This window comes from Eptesicus fuscus, chromosome 4 (assembly GCF_027574615.1).
Source record: "Eptesicus fuscus isolate TK198812 chromosome 4, DD_ASM_mEF_20220401, whole genome shotgun sequence".
Taxonomy (NCBI): Eukaryota; Metazoa; Chordata; class Mammalia; order Chiroptera; family Vespertilionidae; genus Eptesicus; species Eptesicus fuscus.
In genome coordinates, this window is record NC_072476.1 from 11252245 (window position 1) to 11273697 (window position 21453).

The following is a 21453-nucleotide window of genomic DNA, read 5'->3' on the forward strand; positions in this document are numbered from 1 at the left end:
TGCCTACACAAGCCCTTTGTAGGGGAGACATGGAAACGTGGGGCGGAAAGGGGACACGCCTCTGAGGAAATAAACTTTATTAGGAGAGCTTCAGTGGCCGGTGGGTGGAGCCCGGGGTCCCCCTCCCCTCAAGATGTCATGGTGCCAGCTCCTCCCTCACAATGGGAGCTGGTGCCAGGGCACAGACTGCCTGACAGAACCCACCCACTGGCCCACGCTCTGGTGTCTGCTCAGGATGGTCCTGTGGTCAGGAACTGTGTATCTTGCTGGAAACTGTTGGATGCATGTCAAGCAGCCTTCTTGGGTGCTGGGAGGAGGCACAGTGAATACACTAACATCTTCAGTTTGCGAAGTTCTAAAAGTTTCTTAGGCTTTATAATCTGTGCTTGGAGAAGGCCACGGGAAAAAATGAACCAACTCCCTCAACAGTAAAGGGGCTAAACCAAAATTCCGAAGGACCAGAAACGTGGAAGGGATGGCTTAAAATTGCACACTTGCCTTCTACGCAGGCCGCCTGTGCCCTGGGCCCTCCAGCTGTGTACTCAAACACAAAAGTTTTTAAAAAAGGCTCTTGCTGCTGTTGGTAACCAGGAAGTTCCAGAAGAGCTGTCGCAGCAGCGGGCCCTCAGGGGTCGTTCTCGACCTCCTCCATCACCTCCTCGTCCACCTCCTTGGGGTCCTCCACACTGCTGTGGTGGATCCGCTCCGGCACGATGCGCGCCAGAGGGATGCCCAGACCCTGGTGCACGGCGTCCGCAGTCCGCTGGTTCACGTAGAAGGACACCTTGGCAGGGGGAAGCCGCCGCCGCATCTCCTCCAGGTACTTGTAGGCCTGCGTCATACAGAACAGCCATTACTGGGTTAGTTCACATCAGAACAAGGGCCCACGCCCTTCACTGCAATGGTTCCTTGAACTCCCGACCCCGGAGGTCAGAGGAAAGCTGTCCCTGCTTCTGGAGGGAGGGACTGGGTGCAATCTGCGACTTCGAGGCCTTTCCAAGGGCGGTGGTTTCTGGGGACAGCCCGCGCAGGCTCTGACGGCCGGCGCTGTAAGCTGTGATCAGCACGACCAGCTGAACAGGTACAGCCTGCTTCCTGGGAGCACTGAGCAAGCGGCCCATGTGTGTTCGGGGACCATGCTCCTTTTAGGATCTGTAAGCACACCCAGGGAGACTTGGAAGGAAGGATGGGTTCACATCTCCATCTTTTTCATGTATGTTGGGGCCTATGCAAGTCTGGCCAGTTTGGATCAGTGAATAGGGCATTGGCCTGTGGACTGAAGGGTCCCAGGTTCAATTCCGGTCAAAGGCACATGCCTGGGTTGCAGGCTCGATCCCCAGTAGGGGGCATGCAGGAGGCAGCCCATCAATGATTCTCTCATCATTGATGTTTCTCTCTCTCTCTCCCCTCCCTCCCTTCCTCTCTGAAATCAATAAAAATATATTAATTAAAAAAAAAGAAGTGCCTACACTGAGGAGAAGGGAAGGAAGCAGAGCTGATGAGGGAAGAACTAGGTGGTCAGAAAGGACCCAGCGGTGTAACTGCTTGGTCTCAGAGCTGATTTCTTTAATAAAGGGCAGGAGCAGAGTTTCTAGAAGGAAGACATGGTCTCCAAAGACAGATGAAGGACAACAAAGAAACGTTACTAGGCCCCTGACCCCTGAAGATGTCACTGTCCAACTGTCAGGACCTGACTCAACAGGTGGTGAGAACTGAGTGGGCGGGAGGAAAATGAAGTAAGAAGTTTGGGGGTGGGGGGGAGAGAGAGAGAGAAACATTTGATGTGAGAGAGACACATCGATTAGTTGCCTCCCACATGCAGCACGATTGGGGCGGGGGATGGGGGGCAGAGGATGCAGTGGTCTGAGCATCTTCACAGTCTAATTTTGTCTCTATTTCACTTTTTTCTCCTTGTCAAGATTAGATTTAGAGTTGTTTTCTCCCAACAAAAACATGAGTGAGTGGACATGGTGGGGGGCAAAGAGGAAATAAGTGCTCAGATCAGGAAATCCGGGTTTCATGGTGCTGACCTTTCACACTGCGGGGAGCTGCTGCTGAATTCTGGAAATTTCCTGTGAATTCTGGAACCCTGAGCCTAATGAGGCTGGCATAGTTCACTAGCAATATTTCTGAAACTAACGTGTCAATACTCCGTTTGTGAGACTAAGGAAGGGGAACCGAGAGATTCCTTGGGGTCACTGTAGTCTCACCAGAAAAACGATCTGCTAGCGAGCCGCGGTTTGCCGCTCTGTTGACTAATGAGTTTGCCGACCACTGCCTTAGGGAAAAACACTTAAAAAACATTTTAATAATGTACTAATGTCTTTAACCTGAAGTCAGAACTTCTGGGTAAGGGTAATAATGCCTTATGCAGTGGTCGGCAAACTCATTAGTCAACAGAGCCGCAGTTTGCTGACCACTGTGCTAGTTAATGCAGCCGGTGGTTGAAGGAGATGTTGCAGGCAGGGCAAAATCTATATGACACCCTTTGGAATACAAAGGAAAAATGCATCCAGGAATAATTGTTATGTTGGCTATCAGAGGATTATGATGGAAAAAGAATGAGGAGAAAAGCTTCCGGTAATGGCAGAGTAATTCATGTTAGACCAACCTTCCCACACACAAAAATACCTTAAAGGGCCCTGGGGAACACCCTCGGGCAGGAAGACGAGGGAATTGACAGGTGGAAGAGGAGGAGCAGGAGGCGAGTTTCCATCTAATTGTAACTTTTACCACATGGGAGGCCCCAGCCAGGGCTACTGTGAGAAGCTAAAAGGCACATAGAAACCCATACCCTTACTGGCTTAAAAACCAGCATCAGAATTGGGTCAAGCCTAACAGCTGGAATGTGAGGAAATGCTGGAAAGGAGGGTCATTGAGGGGGAGCTCACATTCTGAGTGTGAACTCCACCCGGATCTCTGTCCGACTCTGCACTCTGAGTGGTGGGGACAGGGGCAGACTTCAAGGAGCCAGACCAAAGCTAAAGTACTGAGCAGAGATTCTAGCAGCTGCCCGACGCGGGGGAGAGTTTAGACTCTGAGTTGAGCAAAGATGATTACAGAAAGGAAGGAAGGGAGGGAGGGGAAAGAAACAAACAGTAATATTCTTTGGAGGAACATAATGGAATCCAGATGATGTCTACGGACATCATCATCAAACTGCTGAGAACAAAATATAAAAAGAAAATCAGAGGGAGTGAGAAGGGGGAGAGACAAAGCGAGCACGCATGCTCCAGACCTGCCAAGGGTCCTTCTGAGTCTTTATCTGAATAATGACCAGCGCATGTGTGTGAGGAAAGCACCGAGGCCAGAAAGGAGCAGGGGAACAGTCCCGGGGACTGAGCACAGAGGCCAGCAGTGCACACTCCGCCAGCCAGGGTGGGAGGCGTGCCAACACCGGGCACAGAGTTCTCAGAAGGGCACCGCCTTGGTGATGCGATGAAATCGGCCCTAGACTCACAGCTGGCAGATCATGTGTCTGATCAAGGAAATGTATCTAGAACTTATAAAGACCACAATCAACAATGAGACAAACACCCAAATAAAATGATCTAAACAGTCACAGGAGGAGGTATGCAGACAGCCCGTGAGTCACTTAGTCATGAAGAAAGTGGACATTAAAACCACAATGAGATTCCACCACCCACCCACCAGGATGGCTGAAATAACAGAGGCTGATCATACCAAATGTTGGTGAAGATGAGGAGACACACTAGTGTGGGTTGTGAGCTAAATTTGTTATTTGCATGGAACATCATTCTTATTTGTAAAAACGACTGAAAGATAAACTGGCTGTTCAGACTTGGTTATGTGGCAGATATTTTTTAAAAAATGAACCAAGTGAAACTGTCACTTTAAGGAAAATAGTAACTGACAGTGTTTTTGCCAAGGATAAAATGTGAGTTTTCAAATGAAGTTAGAATCTCAGGCCACCACGAGATGGAGATTTTCACAATACTTCAAGACTTTTCTGATGAGATTGGTGGTGATATCAGCAAATGAGAATTTAAAAATATGTATAATGAAATGTGTTGACATTTGTCTAATTCAGTGAGCCAATATTTTGCAAATGACTAACATGATTTTTGTAAAAAAATATTTTTGTAAAATCATGTTGGTCATTTGCAAAATATTTGAAGTTATTTCAAAATACACCTGCATGGTTTTGTAAAATCATAAATCATGTAGGCGTACAAGATCCAAGATAAACCCATGGGCCGATGCAGCAGAGCACAAGATGTACAGCGGTAGGGCTTCCGTTTCTCCCTGCAACTGACTGTTAGGAAACGGCACTCGTTGGTGTGGTGTCAAAGAGGATCTACAAATACCCGAGAAGGCGATTAAATACCCCTCCCCGTTAATATTGATGGATGTAATTCACATAAAGTGGGTGCTCATAGCTTTCCTAGGGCAAAAGGGTCCAAAATGTTTGAGAACCACTCCGTTAAACTGAATTATCAGAACCTTCCACAAAGAAACCTTCAGACCAGGTAGGTTCTTCCTTATCTAACAGGTAAGGAAGAAATGACACAAGTCTTCCATAAACTCTTTCAGAAGGTACAGGAGATGGGCCTGGTTCCTTGTTCAATAAGAGTAGAATAACCCTGATACGAACCATGAAAAAGAAAATACAATTCGGTAGTTTCTTGGAAAGTGAAACATACACTCACCCTATAACCCAGCAATTCAACACCCAGGTGTCTACGTAAGTGTTAGCAATCTAAGGGGTGGAGGGGCAGGAGGTCCGAACCTCTCAAATTGGCTCAAAAAATACCCATTTTGTGTATACAATAGAAATGTAAAGGCATACATCCAGAATGAATAAAGAAATATGGCAAAATGTTAAAAACTGATGATCTGATAAAGGAACTACTCTTGGATTCTATTATTCTTACAACTTCTTAGTTTGAAGTTATTTCAAAATAAAAAAGGCTAGCCCGGTTGATGTGGTGCAATGGAGGTCACAGATGCCCGGTCAAGGCACATGCCTGGGTTGCGGGCTCGATCCCCAGTGTGGGCATGCAGGAGGCAGCCAAACAATGATTCTCATCATTGATGTTTTCAGCTCTCTCTCCCTCTCCCTTCCTCTCTGAACTCAATAAAAAAATATATATTTTTAAAAGGCTAAAATAAATTTTAAAAAAAAAAATAAAATAAAACAGGAGCGGTGCCTCCTCCATGGCGAGCTCCCTACTCCTGCAGGCTGAGAGGGGGAAGCTGAGCCGTCCGTCATCCTGAACCCTCACCATCTGGAACTCCTCCATCTGCAGGTAGTGCTCCACCAGGAAGCCATAAACGTCCCCGATGCGAATGGTGCTGTCCAGGTCTGGCTCCTCCAGGAGCAGCTCGCACTGCTTGACTGACTCCTTGGGGTCCTCGCTGTACGTCCTGCCGAGAGCAGAGACAGCCTGAGCCCGAGACCAGGACACGGACTGGCTGTCAGAGGGCAGAGCGGGCCCTCTGCCCCAAAAGGAGATCACAGGAACCAGGGACAAATCTTTTGTGACGGTAATTCTTGTGAATTAAAATAACTAAGGAGTTCATTCATAAATTCACTCATTCACTTAACAAAAACTTACTGACTGCTCAGAGTGCCAGTATTGTGCTTCAGCAAAGACTTGTCAATCCTAGTCCCTGCCCAGGAACCAGTCTACAGAGGGGCAGTGTGATGCGGGGGGTGGGAGCCCGGGGGCTGAGGAGGTTGGGCAGGGGGTGGCATGAACAAAGGCCTGTGCAGTGACACATTTGTGGTTTGTGGAAGAGCAGCAAATGGCATGTGAGTGAGGACAGGAGCAGGACTTGGCTCAGGGCGGTTGGCTGGAGCCTCTAGGGCAGGGCTGGGGAACGTCCAGCCGTCGGGCCGCATAAGGCCCATGGAATCATTGGGTCTGGCCCTGCCTAGGCATTAGGGGTGAGTTAATTAATTGTTTGACCAAATATAGCAGGCTAATTTTTTTAAGTTGATAATTTTGTATGGCCTGCGAATGATGTTATAAACATCCAAATGGCCCTTGGCAGAGAAAATGTTCCCCACCCTTGCTCTAGGGGCTCAGCTCCCACTTCAGTAGGACCAGCTGGCCCGTTCCTGTAGAGCCCCGACTTGGCCACCCCAGGCAGGCCGCCCTCTGGCCCTCACGAGTCCCCCCACTCCGTCCACAATGTCCTGTCCTGTGGCTGCACAGGCCTTGCTGCCCAGTCTCCTCCCTTCTCCCTCCTGTATCTCAGACTCAGCAGATATTCCAGAACTTACGCATCCGAGTGAGCGGTGCCCCTAAAAGAGCCCCACTTCGCACAGCAGTGTTCAAAATACGTTTGGAACTCTTTCAAAGGCCTGTTCTCAGATAAGGAAAATGCTTTCATTGGTTTAGACAGAAGCTGAGCTGCTGCTTACACAGTGGGCTCTTGGAAGAGCTGGATGAGTTGCCAATAGAAACTGGTGTCATGTACAAATCCAGATTTGTGGTCTCTCCTAATTACAGAGAAAATGTGCTGCCCGAGCCTCCTTCCCACAGGCTCTGAGCCGCCTCCGTGGGGGGAGCACAGGTTTGATCACCAGTCCCTGCCACCCGGGGTACAACAGCCCCTCTCATAGAACACCCTGCCCGCCCCCGCCCACAGATTGGTCTCTGGTTGTTTCTTGAACAATCTTCCCAAGCACGTGCCCAGGCTCTAAGGGGACCCCCAAGGGGAGCTCAGACATGTTCCTGTCTAGGTGTCCAGGAAGTTCCTTTGAAGAACGTTCCCTGGAAATTGAACCTGGGTCTGGTCCCTGGCAGTGAGGGGGAGCCGGGGAGTCATGAAGCATGAGCAGGAGCCTGGGGGGCTTCTCAGGGCTTCCCTGGGGCCCGAGGTGCAGTGCCCGCCTCCCAGCCTCCTCAGGAACGCACCTGCGGGCCTGAATGAACCGCTTCACCAGCGTCATCTTGCTCTGAAGCTGCGCCAGCTTGGTCTCCTGGTCCAGGGGGCTCTTGGTCTTGGCCTTGGACAAGCACTTGTAGGCCTCAGTGAGCGCCCCGTGGGCCTTGTCATAGTTCTGGTATTCATTGATCTCCACCTGAGCAGACAAGACGATCAGGACCCAGGGGCCAAGGACACCCCCCCCCCTCCCGAGGGCCCCCAGCCTGCGAGCAGGGGCTGTACCTGGGCACAGGCATCGTAAAAACTCGCCAGCAGGTCCAAGGCCCGCCCCTTGGTGTAGAAGCTGATGATGGTCTTCATGGTCTCCGGCTCCTTCCGCCAGTCCAGGGACTGGAGGTAGTTGGCCGCCATGATGTAGTTTTCCTTTTGCCTCGAGACACCCGCGAAGAACACAATTTTCTCCGTGTCCCCAGACTTGAGCAGCGCTCTCATGGCCTAGGAGGAGAAGGAGCCAGGGTGAGGCTGGGAGCTCGGAGCATGGCCTGTCACCCCCGCTACAGCAGGCACCTGCCTGCTGGGTCCATGCCAGGCACGAGCTCAGAGCTCCTGGTTCCCTCAGGCACCCTTCAGAACCCGGGCTGGGAAAGCTCACCCCATTGGGTTAAACTCAGGACCAAAGGGAAACCGTGCCCCGGGCACGAGCTCCTGACGGACAGTGAGAGTGACCGCCCCGGCCTGCTCACCTTGAGCTTGTTCCCGGCCTGCGTGTACTTCTTGGTCGCCAGGTGGTAGTTGCCCTGGCGCATGCAGCAGTTGGCAATCTGCTCCAGCAGCTCGCGCCGCGACTCTTCTGACAGGTCTGCGCAGTCCTTGGACACGGTCATCTTTTCGGCCATCTCCTCGGTGATGGTCATGTTCTGCTCCAGGCAAAGCTGCAGGGCTTCCTGATACTGGGAAGGGGCCACAGACACTGAGGCGGGCAGTCACCCTCCCCCACCCACCACCTCCGCAGGGGAAGCCGGGGCCAGGCTCAGTGGTGGCATTTCACTGTCTCTCATGCTACTAACATTCTGGAATGCAACGAAGGAAATGTGGAGCTCAAAAGAATCTTATATTTGTTGTGGGAGAAAAAGGAAACCAGAAATTAATTTTCTTCGAGAATTCTTTTGAAATTTTTAAATTGAGGAGTTTAGTTAATTAAATGTCTTTAAAATTTAAGAAAACATTTATCTTTTTCATAGGAATATGTCCTGGGGGAAAAAGAATTGTGTCTTGGAGATGATTCCACCTCAGTATACAAGGAACCTCACCTCCTTTTGACAGCTGTGTAGTACTCCACTCTACTGAGAACCACAGCTAATTTAGCTCGTCCTGCTGACAAACAGGAGTGGGTTATCTTTTGCTGGTACAGCCCTGTGCTTATGCCACTCTCACGTGTATAAATGTGTTGTTGGGATAACTTCTGAGGACAGGAAGTGCTGGGTCAAGGGGATGTAATTTTACTTGTGACAGGCCTGCTTGGACTCCCACCCACAGCCTGAGTACGTTTGTTTCCCATGACAATCTAGTGGGCTTTCCGACCTTTTTACCTTTACCAGCCTAATTCATGAGAAATGGAATCTCCTTGAGTTTTGAGCTTATTATGAGTGATACTGAGTATCCATCCATATTCTTTGTTCTTTCCCTTTGAGTTTTTGGTAACTTTCTTATAGATTTATACAAACTCTATACATATGAAGAAAATTAGCTTTTAGGTAGAATATATTTTCCTCCATTTTATTATTTATCTTTGCTTTTTATGGTGTGCTATTTTCAAATTTGGTCAAATTGATCAGTCTTCTCCACTATGGCTTTGGGTTTAAATCGTAGAGAATGCCTTCCCTCCTTTAAGACCACATGACATCTCATAGCTTCTGGTGGAACTACTGCTATTTCACTGACAAGCTTACACCTTCTACCCACCAGGAATTTACTCAGATGTAGGACATGAGTAGGATTTAACTTTGTTTCTCCCAGAGGTTACCTGATTGTATCAGCCCCACTACTGAACAGCTCATCTTGTCTCCACGGTTGTGAATGCTCCTGCATCTCATACTCAACATGCATACATATATGGCTCTACTTCTAGATTTCTAATATTTTCCACTGATCAAGCACAGACCCCAATTATTCTAGCTTTGATATACTTTAAGGTCTGGGAAGTTTAATGACCTCTTATTAGTCTTCTTTTCCAGACTTCCCCTGGCTATTCCAGTTTATCTGTTTTCACTGTGAAACGACAGAGCCCACTTATCCAGCTACAGACAGCCGGTGGTGTTCTTCTCTTAATTCTCAGGTTAAGAGTGGGACTGCCTTAGGAAGGATCAGATGTACATCTGTTGGGTCTTTCTAACCAAGAACACGATAGGTGCCTTTTCACTGTTCAAAAATGTCTTCATCACTCAGTAGTGAGCCACAAAACTGCATAATTCTGGCTGCAGAAAGAAAGATCTTCTATTTATTTTAATGGTATAAATGTATTTTTATTGATTTCAGAGAGGAAGGGAGAGGGGGAGAGAGATAGAAACACAATGATGAGAGAGAATCATTGATCAGCTGCCTCCTGCACGCCCCCCACTGGGGATGGAGCCCGAAATCTGGGCATGTGCCCTGACAGGGAATGGAACTGTGAGCTCCTGGTTCATAGGTCAATGCTCAACCACTGAGCCATGCCAGCCGGGCAGAAGAAAGATCTTTTAAGTAGATAGGCATGCCCTGGCCAGGTAGCTCAGTTGGTGAGAGTGTCGTCCAGATATGCTAAGGTTGCAGGTTCAATCCTCAGCCAGGGCACATATAAAATCAACCAATGAATGCATGAATGGGTGAAATAACAAATCACTATTTCTCTCTCTCTTTCTCCCCCTTCCTCTCTCTCTCTCTAAAATCAATTAAAAAAAATGGATAGGCTAGCCTAGTTGGCATGTCTCAGTGGCTGAGCATTGACCTATGAACCAGGAGGTCACAGTTTGATTTCCGGTCAGGGCACATGCCCAGGTTGCGGGCTTAATCCCCAATTGGGGGCGTGCAGGAGGCAGCCAATCAGTGATTCTTTCTCATCATTGATGTTTCTATCTCTCCCTTCCTCTCTGAAATCAATAAAAATTATAAAAATAAATAAAAAATAGAGAAACCAAGATGGCGGCATAGGTAAACACCTGAAATTGCTGCCTCGCACAACAATTTCAAAAATACAACTAAAAGACAAAATGGACATCATCCAGAACCACAGGCAGGCTGGCTGAGTGGAAATTCTACAACTAGAAGGGAAGAGAAAAGCACATTGAGATTCAGAGGAGCTGCGGAAGTAAAGTGCAGAGGTACAGAGGTGCGAGCGTGGAAAGGGCTGGCAACTGAGTATGCGGTTGTCTTTCTCAATCAGGAGGGAGACACAAGCTCCCAACTGCTCTGAACTCCAGATCCGGGCAAGACTCTGGGGACCCAGACTCATATGGGGAGAAACTGGACTGTCTGGCATAGGGCGGAACTCGAGGGCGGCTTTCTCTCAGAGGTGCTTGCAGCGATTACGGAGGGACACTGAGACCCGGGGCCTCTTAGGGCAGGGCTGAGGATCAGCCATTGCTGTTTGCTCTGCCCTGTGGATTCCCTGAGACCCCGCCCCACCCAAGCTGTGTGCAGAGGCTTTTGCAATCTAAAATTACCTAACAAACTGAAGCTGGGTCAGAGAGCCCCAGAACTTCCAAAAGAAGGCCCCAGGCTCCACAGCAGCTTGCATTGCCTCACAGCTGGGCCTCATCTGGGCACCTCCAAACCCCAAACAAAGAAGAGGAATCTGCAGATCTCTCCATAGCTCCTGCTGGGTGGCCTCAGGCAGAGGCTAAATTAGCACCTCCTTAGAGATCCAAGAGCCAGTGTACCCAGTGGTCAGAGTGGGACCATCCAGATTACAACTCTTCAGATCCATAAGAGATACACTCAGGGGGCAGACTCAGTGAGTGCCAAAGCCCCACTGAAGCAAGTCTTGCCTCATAAGGGTATCTCCAACACAGAAGTTCTCCCATTGTAGACACAGCTGATTCTCACAGCCAATTGGCCTAGAGGTCAATTCCTCCCAGTGATACCAACAACAATCAAGGCTTAACTACAACAAGACTGTGCACACAGCCCACAAAGGGGTGCACCAAGAGTGTCCACCTCAGGTAACTGGGGAGGCTGAGCCACTGGGCCCTATAGGAGGACACCTAGCACACAAAGCCACTCTATCAACACAGGGAAGCAGCCAAAATGCGGAGACAAAGAAACAGGTCACAAATGAAAGAAATGGAGGAAAGCAAACTACTGGATATAGAGTTCAAAACCACAGTTATAAGGTTTTTCAATAATTTTCTAGAAACCGCCGATAAATTTAGTGAGACCCTTGAGGATATGAAAAAGGACCAATTAGAAATTAAGCATACACTGACTGAAATAAAGAATAATATACAGAGATCCAACAGCAGACTAGAGGATCGCAAGAATCAAGTCAAAGATTTGAAATACGAAGAAGCAAAAAAACACCCAACCGGAAAAGCAAAAAGAAAAAAGAATCCAAAAATATGAAAATAGTGTAAGGAGCCTCTGGGACAACTTCAAGCATACCAACATCTGAAGAAGAGAGAGAGCAAGATATTGAAAACCTATTTGAAGAAACAGAAAACTTCCCCCACCTGGTTTAAGAAATAGACTTACAAGTCCAGGAAGCGCAGAGAACCCCGAACAAAAGGAATCCAAAGAGGACCACACCAAGACACATCATAATTAAAATGCCAAGGGCAAAAGACAAAGAGAGAATCTTAAAAGCAGCAAGAGAAAAACAGTTAATTACCTACAAGGGAGCACCCATACGATTGTCAGCTGATTTCTCAACAGAAACTATGCAGGCCAGAAGGGAGTGGCAAGAAATATTCAAAGTGATGAATAGCAAGAACCTATAACCAAGATTACTCTACCCAGCAAAGCTATCATTCAAAATTGAAGGTCAGATAAAGAGCTTCACAGATAAGAAAAAGCTAAAGGAGTTCATCACCGCCAAACCAGTATTATATGAAATGCTAAAAGGTATTCTTTAAGAAGAGGAAGAAGAAGAAAAAGGTAAAGATAAAAATTATGAACAACAAATACATATCTATCAATAAGTGAATCTAAAAATCAAGTGAATAAAAAATCTGATGAACAGAATAAACTGGTGAATATAATAGAATCAGGGGCATAGAAAGGGAGTGGACTGACAATCCTCAGGGGGAAAGGGGTGTGGGGGGTGCGGGAAGAGACTGGACAAAAATCGTACACCTATGGATGAGGACAGTGGCGGGGTGGGTAAGGGCAGAGGATGGGGTGGGAACTGGGTGGAGGGGAGCTATGGGGGGAAAAAAGAGGAACAACTGTAATAATCTGAACAAGAAAGATTTATTTAAAAATAAATAAATAATAAATAATAAATGGATAGGCTAAATTTGTATGATTAACAATTTTTTATATCTCCATTCAGTTTCTATCAAGGAGAATTTTTCTACTTAAAAAATTAGTGCATATGCCTATGAGGATGGCTACTACCAATTTTCTATTAACTAGAAAAATAACAAGTGCTGGTGAGGATGTGGAGAAATCGGGACCCTTGGGCACTATTGGTGGGAATGTAAAATAGTGCAGCCACTGTGGAAAACAGTATGGCAGTTCCTCAAAAAACTAAAACAGTTACCATGTGATCTGGCAACTCCATTTCTGGACAAATACCCAAAAGAATTGAAAGAAGGGTCTCGAAGAGATATCTGTACACCAATGTTCATAGCAACATTATCCACAATAGTCGAAAGACAGAAATAACTCAAGTGTCCATCTATGGGTGAATTGACAGGCAAATGTGGAATATTATTCAGTCTTAAATAGGAAGGAAATTCTCCAATATGTTACAACATGGATGCACCTCCAGGACATCATGCTCAGAGAAATAAGCCAGTCACAAAAGGGCAAAAACTGTGTAATTCCACTCATATGCTGTCCCTAGGGCAGTCATGTTCGTAGAGACGGCAAGTCCAACGGAGGGTGCCAGGGGTGGGGAGACGGTAGTTGTTTAATGGGGACAAGATGCTAAGAGGAAAGGGTTCTAGAGACTGGCTGCATGAAAATGTGCACGCACCTACTGCTACTGTGCTAGACACTTAAAAAACGGCGAAGATGGTAAGTTTTAAATTTTGTTATGTGCATTTTGTCACACACACCAACAAGATGAGCAGAACTCCCTAGTTATAATTTGAAGACACAGGTGAAATGGCAGTGAGTCCACACTCGGGGCGGCTATAAAGGTGGGCTTATTCTCAGCCCTTTGCCCCAGGGCGGCCGCAGCCACAGCCTTCCTCATGAAACGGTAATCACGAGACCGTGAAGCCGAGTTCACCGTGCCTGTGGAAACGGTGACCCTGGGGCTGCAGAGCCCGCGTGTGTGCCTGGCGGGGACCCTGCCGTCTCCATACCTTCTTGGCGGCCAGCAGCAGTTCCACTGCCTTCTCATACTGATTGTGCTCAAGGAAGAAGTCTGAGCAGCGGGCCAGGAGGGCAGGGTCCGACTTCTCATCCAGGTCCTCTGCGATGAGCTGCAGGGCCCCAAACTGCTGGGTGGCGAAGGCCAGCTCCAGGGCCTTAGAGAAGTGGCCGGCCTGTGGACAGCAGGGGAACTCTGAGCAGCTGCCGGACGCCTGCATCCGGAGGCCGCGGGAGTGGCCCCCTGCATCCAGGCAAGTCCCCTGGTCCTGGGGGCCGTGTGCTGCACCCCTTCGGGTCCAGGGCAGGGCCGCCCCTCACCTTGTGGTAGAGCATGACCGCTCTGTCCATCTGCTCGCCCTTCTCCTCGTAGTAGCATGCCGCCTCAATCATGTCCTTGGGGGAGCTCAGCAGGGCCAAGTTCATGAGCTGGTCATCCAGGCCGTTCTCCTGCGGGAAGGGGCGGGCAGTGCTCAGTGGTTCCTGCTCCGGTCTGTGAATGATGCTGTGCGGGGCCCATCTCCCCTGTCTGACACACACCAATCCACGGGATCGTGGTTTCCAGTGAGTGTCATGTCTTACTGGGTGTGTGTAGCAGAGTTTTCAGAGGTTTCCCTCCCCCCTATTACACAGAACACGGTGGGAACTAGTTTACGTGAGGGCCTTCCACATTCTGGGTTTTCCAGGAGTGAGGCCCTGGGCCAGAACACTTTTATGGACGCACAGTGTGCAGCAGCTTTCTGTGAAAGGCCTACTGTTGGCAAGGCCATAAGCAACGAGCCAGCCTCAGTGTGGGCTCAGAAGCCGGGGGACATCCAGTGACACCTCCTTGCTTTACAAACACATCAGGGAGGGGAGAGCGGGGAAGGAGGGGCAGAGATGGGGAAGCAGGGACAGAGACGCGTGTGACAGGCAGAGGGAGGCCTGAGTGGCAGAAACCAGGCCGGATGGGAGATGCGATGCTCATGATACAATTCTCTAACTTTTCTGTCTGGAAATCTCGGAATCGATTGTGGGAAACGATGACAAAGCACCGTTTCCCATTTCCACCTGCCTGGGTTTAACTGCATCCGCCCGCTGCTCCGTGTGAGCTGCATGCGGCCACCTACCTTGCACAGACGGATGGCGTTGTTGAAGGCCTGAGCACGCGTGTAGAAGTGCACTGCCTGCCTCACGTCCTCCTGGCTCTCGTACTGCCGGGCCAGGTGATAGGACGCGGCCCAGTTTCCGGTCTCGTTGGCTATTTCGGCAGCCTGGGAAACAGCGGAGAGACCCGGGGGTCTGTCTGCAGCTCCCTCCCCCCACAGGGCCGACTTCCCCCACAGGCCCGACCCCCAGAACGCGCCTACCTTCTGAATGTTGCCCTGGAAGCAGTGGATGCGGACCAGGGAGAAGTAGTCCTGTGTCAGCTCATAGTAGCGCAGCGCGGCGTCCATCTCCGCCTGGCTTTCCAGGTACTGGGCCCACCACCTCCACAGGGTCCTGCCAGCAGCCACAGGCATCCCTCAGGTCCCCACTCCCACTGGAAATGAGCCCCCGGGTCCCAAATGCCTCCCTCAGAGTGCACTTCCCATGACCAGCGGCCAGGAGGCGTGGAAGCTAGGTGGACAAGAGTGAGGTCCCCGAGGTCTGAAGGAACCTCGTCCAGAGGAAAAGCGCCCCCCCCCCCCCCAACCCCCATCCTGTTGACCGTCCTCCACCCAGCATCCTGGGACCTGGCTCTGAGGGACCAAGAGGGTGATTTGCACTCTCACATGTAAAGCTCCAGAAGGAGGTTCCCTGAGCAGCCCCGGGCCCCCAGCCCCCATATGCAAACCCAGCCTCCCCTGCCATGTCCCCTCACCCAGTGGGGGACACTCACTTGTCCTTCATCTTATTGATGTAGAGCTCCAGGGACTGCAGGTCCTCGGAGAGCATCCTGGGCACCTCGAAGCGGTGGGTGTCTGACTTCTCGTAGCTGCAACAGGAGAGAAGGAGCAGCTAGTTCTCACGGTCTCAGCCGTGTTGAGTGCATGGAAACAGGCCTGAGCCTCTCTCCCCGCCTATAGCTCTGTGGCCCATGGACCCGCTGTCAGGAGACAGTGGGGCTTCCTCGCTGCTCTGGGCCTGCCCTGGAGAGGGCTGAGCTGTGGCCGGGCCCCCAGGCACCACCACCAGCACTGCCCTGGGAGGCACCACGCTGGACTGGGGTTGCAGCAATGCCAGCTGAGCCCAGGTCTCTCAGCATGCCCAGAACCCGAGGCAGCCAGGTGAAGCCATGGCCCTGTCTCTGAGGTTCTCTTAAAGCAACAACTCAAGCTCCCCTTGGAAGACACCTACTGAGGTCACCACCTGCCCTAAGAAGGTGCCTCTGTCTAGACTCTTCCTCTGAGAACCTCTTTGGCCACCTCACTGGGGCAGAGAAAAAAGCAAGAGGCAACCAGGGCCTGTCCCAGAGCGAGTGGGAGAGTCCCCCCATCCCCCCGCTCACTAGCTGAGGGCCAGGCTGCAGTCGGCGTTGGCCTCCAGGTGCTTGGCGTAGTTGTAGTAGGTGGTGCGCAGGTGGACACGGTCCTGGTGTTCGGCGACTTCTATGGCTTTTTGCCACTGGCCAGAGGCCCGGTAGAGCTTGTTGAGAAGGTCGTAGCGCTGGCATTTCTTGTACAGCTGCTCAGCCTCCTCCTGAAGAAGAGAGTGCACGTCAGCGCAGTCACTGCTCTGGCCCCCACACGACCCACTGCAGACGCCGCGTGTGCCGCCAACCAGCCCATGACTGAGACGCATACCACGCCGAGGACAGACGGACACTTCAGTTGTGTTCTGAGACCGACACGATGAACGCTACATGCCGATGTGGCATCCCCATCTCCACGAAGAGCTGAGCCCACCCAGGCCTGTGTCCAGTGGGGATGTCTTTACCGGCCCGCTGCCACGCCCTCGGAGCAGCCTGCGCTCACCCCTGCAGACCAGGGGCCAAGGGCTGACCACTCAGGCGTGCTCAGTTCTTCCATGTAGCAGACACATGGGTACCCCACAGCCCTCTTCTCAGAGGGTGTGCCTCCCCACCCGCCACATGGTGCAGGCCATCTGAACTGCCCCGGCCACAGCCCACCCCATCTGGCAACTCAGCTTCTGCCTCCTGAGTCTGTCAGTCTCTCTAGGCCTCCTGGGGTACGATGGGCCATGACCTCCATGAACATGTAGGGCAGGCAGGAGACCTGGCAGAGGGGAGAGAGGCCTGGGGACCTCATCCCCTTTTTGGCTTAAGCTAGTTTAAGAGGGTTTGTGTTCCTTGCAACCAAATGGGCCAGACAAGACTATACCATGGCCTTCCCTCTTAGGTCGCAAGCAGGCACCCCCGGAAAGCCAGCAGGGGCCCCGCCTCTATGGCCAGGTCCTCTGCCCCAGAGCCCAGCTGGCAAAGGAGCAAGGAGCACCCTCTGGGCAGCGGGCCCATCGTCCGTTGCCTGACTCACCAGCATGCCCAGCTGTATGGCCAGCACAGCCACACGGGCCTCCAGCTCTGGCTCCTGCTCAGCCTCCCGCAGTGCTCGCGCTCCACGTGCATGGCCCATGTTGCCCAAGCACACCTTGGCAACGTCCAGCCGCTGGGTCTTCACACACATGCGTGCCATGTTCTCCCAGACAGCCTCACTGCGATAGAGGACAGGGCAGCTCCATTAGCTTCCAGCCCCCCAATCTTGGGCCCCACCTCGACCAATGCCAGGCAGTGCAGGGGACCTAGGTGGACATGCATAGTCATTAAGAAGAGAGACAAATGGGAGTTGAATGGGTTCCACCCACAGAAACCATGGCAAACTAGGGGCCACATACCCCCAGAAGGAAACATATGTGTCCCCAGGTCCCATGGCTGGTGCACGACCTCTCACGGCACCTGCTCCTGAGCAGCCCTGGGACACGGCTCCTTATACCAGGGCCCCGCCCAGTCCCGGGATTCCTGCATCCCCCTGCAGTGGGCAGGATGATGCAGTCCCCTGAAGAGAGGAGGGCCTTCTTTGTAGGTTGACAAATGCCCACGTCTCTCTCCTGTCTCAGTAGGTCCATTTGCTCAGCAAACACTGGCTTCTCTTGGCCACACCCATCACACCCACAGGGGGTCCAGGACAGCCCCTCCCCTCCCCTATCCCAGAGCTGGTGGGGCGAGGTCTGGGGGCCTGCAGAGCAAGCTGAGGAGTGGGACAGAAGAGCTGCCCTGCAGGCCCCCAGGACTCCTGGCCCATCCCCACGGGCCTCATAGTGTCATCAGGGCACTCGGCTGGGCGCACCCCATCAAAGGTTCGGGGCACCGGTTCCTCCTGTTCATTGTAAGGTTTCTAGAGTGTTCACTCCCTCTGACACTGACCTGGGGCTCCTGCCCCACTCCCTGGCAGGTCCCAGGCTCAGTGTGAGCCTGGAAATGGTTCCAGACCCTGGACGCTACTCTGCAAGAATGATGAAGCTCCACAAAACTCAACCCAGTGTCCTTGCAGGGGCTCCCTGAGAGGGCGCTCTCTGGCCCTTCCTTCTGGGTGGTCCTCAGGCCCATCGGCCCTGGCCCTGGGCTCAGACCCAGGCCCTTTCCAAACATCAAGGTGTGAGCTCCACCCACAAAGGCAAAGGTAACAATTGAGCTCACTGCATCGTCTCCTGTGGACCAAATGGATGTCTTCCTATCATAAAACCTGCGGTCCGTGAACATGCTTATACACACACGGGCCTGCACACGCATGAACATACACTCTGACACTCAGGCACAGGTACGGACAACCACATGCTCGTGCACACGCATACCCTTGTAAACAGACTCACACACGAATCCCCAGCTGCCCTCTGGGGCCCTCCCTTCAGATGAAGCCTGGCCTGAGGCAGGGCAGCCCCTGGAGCAGGTGGGCCGGCGCTGCTGCTCTCCCTCCCGCCTGGGCTCAGGCCACTCCGCTCAGAGGCTCAGGACAGGGGCCTCTGAGGGGCGCAGCCAAGGTCGTGGAGGTAGGGGTGCTCCGTGTGCAGGCCCAGCTTGTAGCCTCAGTGCCGTGGGCATTTTCCTAATGGCCTTGCCTGAGCCTAGCCCAAGGATGGACGAGGGAAGGGGCGACTTTCATGTCAGGCTTCCCGGCAGGTCATAATTGGGGTGAAAACAGCTCCTGGGATGGGGAGCACCAGGGCCGACGGAAGCTGGGCGTTGGTCCAGTGGGACGGCCTCGCTGTGGTGTCTGTGGTCTAAACGCTGCACATCTCGGTGCCCTTCCCTGCAGGCGAACGTATACTTTTGTGTTTCTGGCTCTACCTGGGTCCTGTGGAACTTTTTAAAATCCACCAGCTATAACTACCGAGGGACGGCCGCAAGGGCAGGGGTGCCGCGCCCCAGGTGGCCACGGCCTGGACGGGACAGGCCTGGTGAGAGGGGACGTTGGAGCTCAATCCCCTTTGATAATCGCACAGGGGACTTCCCACGGCGCTGAGGAACAGGACCGTCAGTAACGGGAGCCACTGGTAGAGCTTTCAACGGGCACAAGCCACCCCGCAACTCCACTCCTCTCCTGCGGACTCGGACAAACAGGTGCTGAGAGCAGAAGCCTTACAACACGCCAGCTCAGGCGCGGCAGCTGTTTCTTGCCCGGGCCAGTGCTGCGGTGACATCCGAGTCAGCCCCTCCTGCCCCTTCCCCATCCAGCGGTTTCAGGCAAGAAATCACCTCCTCTGTACCACACTTCCTTACAATAAGCGGAAAGTCGGAGCTTGTCTCCCTCATCCTCACGTGCTAGTGGGAATGCACGTGGAAGCACCTTGGGTGGGAAGCCAGTTGTCTAGAAACACACATCTGTATGCAGCCTGGGTGCCGCCCCTACTGAGGTGGGGCTCGCTGGAGCTGAGGGTCTAGGAGGCAGCCTCGGACCCAGTGACAAGGCTTTCCAAAATACCGCTCGCTGGTCCTAGAAATGACAGCTAGTAAGAGCACCAAGTCCCGGGTCAAATCTGGAATCTCAAAGCAGACACCCGTCTCACCCACAGCTTCTAGTCAATTCTGCACAACTCCTCTCTCTCCACTGGCAGACCTGACAGGAAGTTGTCACCTCTCCTCAGAGACTTCTCATTCCCTTTTAAACATGCCTCAGTGCTTCCAAGGTTTGGCCCCAGGGTAGGCGTGGGCAGCACTGGGCAGTGGGAAGCGGTCTGGGGTTTGGGCTCATCCTGGCCTTCCCCGGCTGCTGTGCAAGACTCTGGTTAGACACCCCTCCCCCCCTTTAAATATCTTTATTCATTTCAGAGAGAGAAAAGGAGAGGGAGAGAAACATCAATGAGGAGAGAGAATCATTGATAGGCTGCCTCCTGCACACCCCCTACTGGTGATCGAGCCTGCAATCCGGGCATGTGCCCTGACTGGGAATCGAACCATGACCTCCTGGTTCATGGGTCAAGGCTCAACCACTGAGCCACATAGGCTGGGTGACACGGGGCCTTTTATGCTCCCTTTCCAAAAGATTTCACACGATTGGAACCTCATTTAAAATACTCTGTGCCAAGGGTGTAAGAGACCAGTGTGAGGGCGATGATGAGGGCTGAGGGTGACCTCTTCTGTCCCCTCTCCCTTCCCTCTGCCTTGTCTTGAAAGCAGATGGTTGATATCGGAATCCAATTAAACTGGAAAGCAACCTGAACAAGCAGAGAAACCTGGGAACCACGTATCAGCACTCTCCCAGTGGGCAGACCTGGGCTGCAAGTCTCCCTGTCTCCCGTGCGGCAGCTGTGTGCGTTGCCAGTATCAAGCACTCCTGGGAGAAGAGGACGGGGCCCTGTTGACCTGACTGGGGTTCACTGTGCCTCCCTGGACTAAAAACAGCATCGGGCATGCTGTGTGCACATATGTGACAAAGGGCTCTGTCCTTGGATTTAAGTCTCCACCAAGTGGGAGCTCGAGAAAGCGTGTGCTGGAAGCACTTCCTGGGTGTTCCCGCTGGGCCGGGCTGCCCAAGCGAACCACCGTGGGGCAGGCGCCTCCCCACACAGCTGAATGCAGGACAGCCGAGAATGTCCACCAACGGCGGGCCGAGTCCTCGGCGGGCGTCCAGCACAGCATCAGCACCGCGCGCAGCTGCCTCTCCATGGGCAGCTTCAGCTCCAGCGTGCGCGTCTGGGCTTTGGGCATCTGATATGTATATCCCAAGAAGCAAACGCTGCCTGTCTCCATCCAAGTCCTGAGAGTTTCCTGTTGTCTGAGCCAGTCTGTGGACAGCACACATATCTGCACTTCATCGACTCAGAGAGGCGCCTGCGCGCGAGGCAGACGGGGCCGCTGAGGGGCCGGCCTGAAACCGGCCCAACTTTCTGGAAAGCCTGCCCTCTGAGAAGCTGCTAGATTCAGCCCCAGAGGCCCCTCTTCTCAGCCTGCTCCATGGAGACCCCCTGCCGGAGCATGGATGACTGGAGGATTAACAGCCTCATATTCTACCAAGCAGCACACACTGTTGCCAAATCTCCCCGCCTCTCTGCTCTAAGATAAGCAGTCCTGTTTGCCCGTGTGCGGGAACGGGAGGCACACGCAGGCGCTGCCCTGGACCCCACGCAGGACCCAAGATCAGGAACTCGGGAGGACAGGAAGGCCCATGGCCCGGCTTCCATTCCCCACCGGCCCCCCACGGTCACAGGATAGATAAATGGATGTCGGGGTCTGTCCTCTGAGGACAGGGTGACTCCTAACTCAAGTCCAGCAGCTACCAGGCCTGCTGCTCTCCCTGCCCCGCCCCCCCCCCCCCCCCCCACCATGAGCCAGAATCTGAGGAAATGACTGAGGGTGCAGGGCCTGACGACCCGGCAGAGTCCCTTGAGGACTTCCAGGGGATCCTGGCCCTTCCCTGCCCGGCCTGGGAACCAGCTGGCTGAGCTGGCCCAGTGGCTGCTCCACAGGCAAGCAAAGCCAGAGCTTTGCTTCTGAGACCTTGTGCTGCTTTTTATCAGAAATGAGCCATTTAAAGACTCCCTAAGAAACAGTGATTTACATCCACAAGGAGGGGAGCTGATCCTCTTCTAATGGAGACGTGGGGGAAACTGCCTTTCTGAGGCCTCCATCCACTGCTCAGTGCACTCAAGAGCTCGTGAATATTTGAA

The 21453-nt window shown here is 52.3% G+C and overlaps 1 protein-coding gene across 1 annotated transcript in view; it reads right to left on the reverse strand.

Annotated features, from left to right (window-relative positions):
* Positions 1–62: 62 nt before the first annotated feature.
* IFT140 (intraflagellar transport 140) overlaps positions 63–21453 on the reverse strand; it is a 92714-nt gene continuing 71323 nt past the window's right edge. Inside the window, exons 19-30 of the mRNA XM_008146377.3 lie at positions 16827–17004; positions 15842–16032; positions 15233–15328; positions 14721–14853; positions 14481–14624; positions 13693–13821; positions 13365–13547; positions 7602–7808; positions 7141–7353; positions 6888–7054; positions 5247–5388; positions 63–832 (exon numbers count right to left, since the gene is read on the reverse strand). Coding sequence (XP_008144599.2) covers positions 626–832; positions 5247–5388; positions 6888–7054; positions 7141–7353; positions 7602–7808; positions 13365–13547; positions 13693–13821; positions 14481–14624; positions 14721–14853; positions 15233–15328; positions 15842–16032; positions 16827–17004 — 1990 coding nt within the window. The 3' untranslated portion in view covers positions 63–625. The remainder of the gene's footprint in view (positions 833–5246; positions 5389–6887; positions 7055–7140; positions 7354–7601; positions 7809–13364; positions 13548–13692; positions 13822–14480; positions 14625–14720; positions 14854–15232; positions 15329–15841; positions 16033–16826; positions 17005–21453) is intronic.